The sequence below is a fragment of the Poecilia reticulata genome, linkage group LG4, assembly GCF_000633615.1.
Source record: "Poecilia reticulata strain Guanapo linkage group LG4, Guppy_female_1.0+MT, whole genome shotgun sequence".
Lineage (NCBI taxonomy): Eukaryota > Metazoa > Chordata > Actinopteri > Cyprinodontiformes > Poeciliidae > Poecilia > Poecilia reticulata.
In genome coordinates, this window is record NC_024334.1 from 2,452,415 (window position 1) to 2,459,898 (window position 7,484).

The 7,484-nt window shown below is 36.3% G+C and overlaps 2 protein-coding genes across 5 annotated transcripts in view; both read right to left on the reverse strand.

Moving 5' to 3' along the window:
* Positions 1 to 3,339, reverse strand: part of henmt1 (HEN methyltransferase 1) — a 19,402-nt gene extending 16,063 nt beyond the window's left edge. For all 4 annotated transcript variants that reach the window (XR_533456.2, XM_008406267.2, XM_008406269.2 and 1 more), the window contains exons 1-4: positions 3,217 to 3,339; positions 2,900 to 3,012; positions 824 to 958; positions 551 to 733 (exon numbers count right to left, since the gene is read on the reverse strand). Coding sequence is in view for 3 of the 4 variants with exons in the window: in XM_008406267.2 (XP_008404489.1) it covers positions 551 to 733; positions 824 to 958; positions 2,900 to 3,012; positions 3,217 to 3,300 (515 nt within the window). In the remaining variant the exon portion in view is untranslated. The remainder of the gene's footprint in view (positions 1 to 550; positions 734 to 823; positions 959 to 2,899; positions 3,013 to 3,216) is intronic.
* Positions 3,340 to 5,302: 1,963 nt separating this feature from the next.
* fndc7b (fibronectin type III domain containing 7b) overlaps positions 5,303 to 7,484 on the reverse strand; it is a 61,351-nt gene continuing 59,169 nt past the window's right edge. Inside the window, exons 58-59 of the mRNA XM_008406271.2 lie at positions 6,910 to 6,975; positions 5,303 to 5,960 (exon numbers count right to left, since the gene is read on the reverse strand). Coding sequence (XP_008404493.1) covers positions 5,677 to 5,960; positions 6,910 to 6,975 — 350 coding nt within the window. The 3' untranslated portion in view covers positions 5,303 to 5,676. The remainder of the gene's footprint in view (positions 5,961 to 6,909; positions 6,976 to 7,484) is intronic.

Consider the following 7,484-nt stretch of genomic DNA (forward strand, 5'->3'; position numbering starts at 1 on the left):
AAATAACTGGCTTTTAAGAAAACCCATCATGTTTCTCGATTAATTGGTTTTCTAACGATTAATCGGATAAAAAAAATGGTTCTACAAATTTTTCATTTAACCACTTGAGCCTTTTTTAGACAATATCAGAAATATATTAAAATATATACAAATAATTCAGTTTCCCTTTATAAATAAAAAAATAAACATTTTATTGCCTAAAATGCAAAAATATAGCATTCCTCTAGAGAATTTGAACAAAGTGAAGCTAAAACATATTCACAAACATTCACAGGTGTTTTATACTACATGCCAAATGTATATATTTTTTGTTAATTTTGGCCTAACTACTGCTCTAAATATGTTGTTTTTTTCAGCAAATGGCCTTTGAGTGTGTACTCCAGTTAACGATTAATCGATTACTGAATAAATTGATTAATCACGATTAATCGTTTCAGCTCTACTTGAGATATCACTCATGAAACTATAACTTTGACTTTTTAAACTGAACTTTGCACGATGTTTGACTGTATTGTTGTTTTTTGTGAATAATTGAATCTCTGTACTGCACCAGGATCTGAACTCCGATCGGTTCCACTCAAACTTGTGATCACTGTGTCTGAAACCAGTCAGTCCAGGTAAAAGTTTGTTGAATTCAGAGTTCGGGGTGCTGACGATGACGCTCGCTGGTCTCATGTATCCAAAAACCACAGAAGAAAAGAGCTCCAAATCAGGAAGAGTGAGGTGTTCTATGCTGCAAAAAACACAAACGTAACAAAGTAATACGTTTGAAAGCAGAAATTATTATTTAACAAATAACTTTGTAGCTCTGACAGCCACTTACAGTTCTATGTTGGTCACCAAGTCGAACCCTCGGAGCCGAGCGTCTCGTTGTGTGACTGACCCTTGGTACAGATCGATGTGGAGCTGGTCGTAGGTAGGCTGCAGGTAGTCTGTCGACAGAGGAGCCAATCCTTGCCTGAAGGGACAAACAAGCAACAAATTAATAAATTGAGTTGTATAAAAGCAAAAGAAAAACGTTCTGTTCACTTTCAAAGTAATGGTTTACATAGAGAACTTCCATCTGTTTATAAAATAAAAAAACTTCACAGCGCAGAAACTGAAGAAGCCGAAGATGGAAATTATGTAATTTCACAGCTTATTCACTAAACTCGGTGCTACGTCTTAATACAGACCTTGGAAAATGTTACTAAAATCAAATGCACAGCTTTAAACTAATTTAAGGTAAGATAAAGTAATTTTATTTATGTAGCACATTTTCAGCAACGAGGCAATTCAAAGTGCTTTAAGTCCAACTTAGTCAGTCATTTCCGTTTTGTGAGAGGCAACAGTTAGTTATGAGCCGAATCCGAAGTCAGGGTCTGCATCCTTTTTTTTTTTTTTACTTTATTTCTTGTAAACAACAATATACAACTGTGCTGTGCACATATTAGAAAAAACAAACGAAGACAAAACAAACATAATTGCCAGGGGGAGCATAAAGTACAATAGTGACAAGAGAATTATAGTCAAAGTAATCTTGCATAAAGAAAATAGTACAAATTGTGGTATATGTGCCAGATGTCACAGTGAATTAACATAAGAAATAATCCAAAATTCCAAGTTGATTGCAAGTCCATATTGTTGTTTTTGCTTTTTGATTAGTTGAGGGTTGAGGGAACAGTTTACATCAATGTTAGAGTTGAACTTCTGTAGATAGACTTTAACGGGGTAGATTCGGTGTATGAGTTTAAAAGACACTTTTTTTTTTTACTTTTTACCTTGTTAGTGAGAAGAAAGTGATTTGGGAGCAGCCAGGTCCATTTCCAGGATAAATTAATATGAAAACGATTCCAATATGGTACAACTACAGGAGCAGAGGTCGGGTCTGCGTCCTTCGAAGGACGGATTTGTAGGCAGATTACGTCATAGCGTGGCGACAAGGCCTGTCCGAATTCAAAGACTCCTTCAAATGTGTCCTTCTTTTCCCCAGATTTGAAGGATGGGTCCCGTGTACCCTTCACGGCCCACGATATCCCATAATTCATTGCGGCTTCCAACTGAACGTTCAGGCAAAGCGTCAATGGCGGTGAATAGCGACAAATTATTTAGCTATATAACACTTTAAATGACACAACGTGATTTGGTACAACGTTTTTAGGCGAGAATGTAAGTGTGTAAATCTCAAATATCAGCTCGGTTCATCAATACATCACCTAAATGCAATATTGCTCTGACATTTTCGGACCTGTTTGCTACCGCTGCGTTAGCAGCTAGCTCCCCCCGCCAGCTGTTTTCTTCCGGTCTTAGTTTATTCCCGGCCTTCGAAGGACCCGTCCTACGTAGACCAGTCCTTCGAAGGATGCAGACCCTGAATTCGGACACAGCTATGGTGTCCCACAAGGTTCTGTACTAGGATCAGTACCTTATTCTTTTTTTGTTTTGAAAAATAAATTACACTTATCCAAACAACTGCCACTACGTGAAGGAGAAATGAATGTGGCAAATCAGTGACTGCATGCAAACAGACAAGTTTCCTTAGATAAGTAAATTAGTAAAATATACCGAACGTGACTACATACTGGATCAACTGAAATGGAGGCATCCGCCTGTATTTATTTAATTTAATCTTTATTTAACCAGGTCAATTGAATGAAAACAAATTCTCATTTTCAACGGATTGAATTTACTTTTATTATAAAGAGCCTTGAGACAAAATCTCGAGAAACTTCCGCAGGATCTTGTTTTTTAGGTTAACTAGTTTCTCTAAATCGCCCTTAACCGTGACTGTTCATGCTTTCTTGTTAATAATGAGTAAATAAAAATAAATATGTATTTTTGTCATTACTCCTGTGGAAAAGTTGTAAGCCAGCGATAAAAAATAAATAAATAAATGCGCCCTTCCCTTTTCGTCACTGACATGTTTTTCTTGACTTTGGCACCATCGATGTCCAGGCCGACCAGCAGCTCAATGTTCCGCTGAAACTTGAGCCGTTTCAGGAGCCGACACTCACCACAGCCCAGGTCAGCTACCTGGTGGAAGAAGACAAACAGGCAACATTGACAATAAAGTGACATAAAACGCTCTCAACAGGTAGAACTGGGTAAACTAGATATCGGCGTTCACTGGCTTCGCTACAACCAGGAGTTGGTAGCAAACGTTAGTTAGCTTCGAAGCTAACACGAAGGAATAGCTGAATTCCTGCTTGATTCGTGGTTGATAATTTGAGTAACTACCTTATTAGGTTTGTTTTTTCTGACAAAATCGACGACAAACTGATGTCGTTGGCTGTGAAGTGACGGAGTAAAAATGGGATTCATTTTTCTTCCACTAGTTTACTGTGACCGTCTGTTAACCTCCTCGGCAGCAGGGGGCGCTGTTTAAATGTCTGTTTGCCGAGTAATGATACATTTGAATATTAGTCAAAAATGTATTTTATTAATTAACCAAATTCACTCAGTGAAACGCATTATATAAATTAATTACTGATGTTTTCTAGCCCTAATTTTGATTACACTTTATGAAAACAGGATTGGAATATTACATCAGACCAATTACTAAAAAAATAACACAGACATACATACTTAATGAAAAGTATGTTTAATAGATACTTAAAAGTTATTTTCAGAAGACATTTTTAATCTGTTAAACAAGCAACAATGCATAATTTATTCAATATTAGGATAGAACATATTTGTCATCAGAGGACTTGCATAATAAAGTTTTTTATCAGTCTTAAGCTCATTAAACAATTATTAATCTTCACTGATTTTGAAAATACTTGGGTTCAGCTGATTTTTGTTGTTATGAATGAATCACATATGACATATTTATCAACCCAATCAAACACAACAGATGAGTAATAGAAGATTTTCTCAGAAATTGCAGGCTATTTTTATATTCCTTTATTCCCCATAAAATTAAACTCACCCAAGTTGCAAAACTGTAGGTTGTCCCAAAGTTGCTTTCTCAAATGATAGTTAAATTTGGATGTTCTTGATTGTTAATTTGAGACACTCGTGTAAATTTAAAACATGTTTTTTTGTAATGTTATTGGTATTTTTTTGGATTTGATTTTGGATGGACAACTTAATTGTAAGTGGACATTTTTGTTTCTTTTACAATTTCCCTCCCATTTTCAGTATTTAAAATGTTCGGTGTATTTTATGAGGTCTGTTGTGATTTACTGTTTTTTTAGTATTAAATAGTAGGCCTATGCATTCTGTACAGACTTGATTTGCATATAATATTGTTTAAAGGGGCGGATATTATGTAAAAGTAACTTTGTGAGCTTTACACCATGTTATAATCCCTCATCAAAAACATACCTGTAGAGTTGCCTTGATTCTTTCATGCATGTTTCAATGAATCTTCGATGGCAGACATTCATAGTTACTTGAAGTGCAATAAGATGGGACTGTGTTTCTAAAGAATACATAATATTACCCCTTTAATACAAATACAATTTAAAATAAAAATATTGTAAATAGTGTGTTGTGTGTTCCAGCTTTAGGAAACTGCAACTACATTATTGAGCCAAATATAGTCTTTGGTTATATTTAAATACAATACTGAATAAATGTTTAGTAAAGTAAGAAAAAATGCTGTAGGCTGTGTTTATTGAGTAAAAAATATTTATTATCAAATGTTAAAGGGGATGTATTACGTAAAACTAATTTTTTTGTACTTCCATTTGGGTTTCGGAGAAGCCCGAGCCGTTACCTAGCAACCCAAGCCGAGCCGGCCCAGCCCGTCACCTAGCAACCCAAGCTAAGCTCCAGCACTGTTTGGTCAGGTGGTTTTACTGGTTTGCGCTGTAAAATGACTGCCGGAAAAAAAATAAGAATTTTATTGTCAACTTACTCCCCAGAATCCACTTGCTACCTTCTTGTTGGTTCTTCTGGATGCTATAATTCTGCTTTTTCAAACTGTTTGCGGCCGTTTTCACCGAGTGTAACCGTTGAGATGGTGGGCGTGGCCAGCGGCAGCTTATTTGGATTTAAAGTGACAGAATCTGTCACTGTCAGCTCATTCTGAAAGGACCTCAAAATCAAATCAAATGTAATCAATTTGTTTGGTATAGCGCGTTTGCCAGGGTAATTTGCCGAGATTTCTTTTCGTTTTTTAATTGAGCCAGTTGTAGGTGGCTTCTTTGTGTTTTTCTGTCTTCATATAATCTCACATCTCCTCTGTTTAGTTGAACTCGGGTCTCAGTTTGGACCAAATTGTCGTTTCTATTACTTTGTATTCTTTGTGTCAGCTTTGTAAAGGTTTTTCTTGGAACACCAGACATTTCACCAACAAAATAATTACACAAATTTGTTTCAATATGTCATAGATTTCTTTTTATTTCATCATCTGAGCAGTTTAATCACCAAGAAAATATACATTTAAAGGATATTTCTTGATAAATTATCAAGTTTATTGAGTTTTTAAGAGTTAACAATCATCAAAAAAAAAAAGTATTGACCTATCTGAAAAATAAACAATTCTTTTGATAAATATGGCTTCAGCAACACTTTTAGACATCTATAAATGGCTACATGTTTAGATTATTAAAGCAATCAGTTATCTTCCTAAAGTTCTTTGAGCACAAACCAGAAAAGAAAATCTGTGATGGATGCTACGTAGTGGAAAAACCATTTTCACCCCAGATAAACCTCTGTTTCATCCAGTCTCTACAGTAAGTGGTTTCTCTACGAAGCGCCGGTTCTCCTGCAGGTCGGCCAGGACAAGTTGCTCCGGTTGAGGCCGTCCTTCGCTGCCACTCTGACGCAGTAGCTGGTCGTGGGTTTGAGGCCAGTCTCTGTGTAAAAATCCCCGTCTACGTTTCTCACTCTCGGCAGCAGAGTCGTCTGCTCCGCGTTTTGCTCCTCCTCGATGACGAGCTCGTACTCGGTCGCTCCGTCCACCATCGTCCACTTCACATACAGGGACCCGCCGCTGGCCGTCACAGCCAACACCTCTGGGGTTTCCAGACCTGATGGAGCGTAAAGAAGCTTCAAAATAACATCCACAACATCAAAACTGATCATTACAGTCCACTTACTGGGATTAATCATCGATTAATGGTGTATTAGCAGAGTTGGGTTGCAACTACTTACATTTACTTGAGTAACTTTTTGAAAAAAATTACTTTTAGGAGTATTTTTACCACGCTGTACTTTTTACTTTTACTTGAGTAATTTTACTATGAAGTATTTCTCCTCTTACTTTAGTAAAATTTCAGTTTTTTCTACCCACTAAATAAAAAACATGTTTTAACCAAAAATGCACCAGACACACCTGCAGCTTTGGTTTAAGTTTTATAAGTTTTTTTATTCCTTAAAATACCAACATTTCCACTTTATATGTTGGTTATATTTTAAACACCTAATGATTTTTGATCAGTTACTCAGTACTTGACTGGACTTTGTACCAAATACCTTTTTACTCTTATTGAGCAATTTCTTGGATGGACACTTTTTACTTTTACTTGAGTAAAAATATATTGAAGTAGTGCTACTCTTGCTTGGAGTCTCTGCTTATTAGATTAAAATGAGTTACAATCAATTCACTAATAATCTCTGCTTAAACTAGGGATATTCAAAGTGCGGCCCGCGGGCCTTTTGTGCCCTTTAGACTGATTTTATGCGTCCCTATTTTCAATTAAAAATTGATGTCAATTTGGCCCATAGATGCATTTTACATATTATATTTTATATATATGTCCAAGTTCTAAATGTAAAAAACAAGAAAAAAAGGTTATTCAGTCAGTATTTCACACAAGTGACACAAAATAAAATTTAATTTGTAAAGATTTTCTCCGTTGTTAGTCGGTCAAACATTTTGATACAAGAGAAAACTGAAGAAGAAAATCACTGTAATCATTAGTTGATGGATAAAATCAACCAGCTTTAGATTAATTGAATAATTGATAAGTCACTAACTTTCTTCTTCATCGCTATTGAGTTGATCGGGTTGCAGATCTCGTCTCCTGCGTGCTCTCACTGGACCTGGTGGACAGAAATTAATTACTTATGAGCTGTTTTCTTGACTTGCACAGTAAAAGAGGAAATCATGACATTACAACAGCATATTATTACAACACCGTATTGTTACAACGCCGCATTATTACAACGCCGCATTGTTACAACGCCGCATTATTACAACACCGCATTATTACAACACCGCATTATTACAACGCCGCATTATTACAACACCGCATTGTTACAACGCCGCATTATTACAACGCCGCATTGTTACAACGCCGCATTATTACAACACCGCATTGTTACAACACCGCATTATTACAACACCGCATTGTTACAACGCCGCATTATTACAACACCGCATTATTACAATGCCGCATTATTACAATGCCGCATTATTACAACGCCGCATTATTACAATGCCGCATTATTACAACGCCGCATTGTTACAACACCGCATTGTTACAACACCGCATTGTTACAACACCGCATTGTTACAACACCGCATTGTTACAACACCGCATTGTTACAAC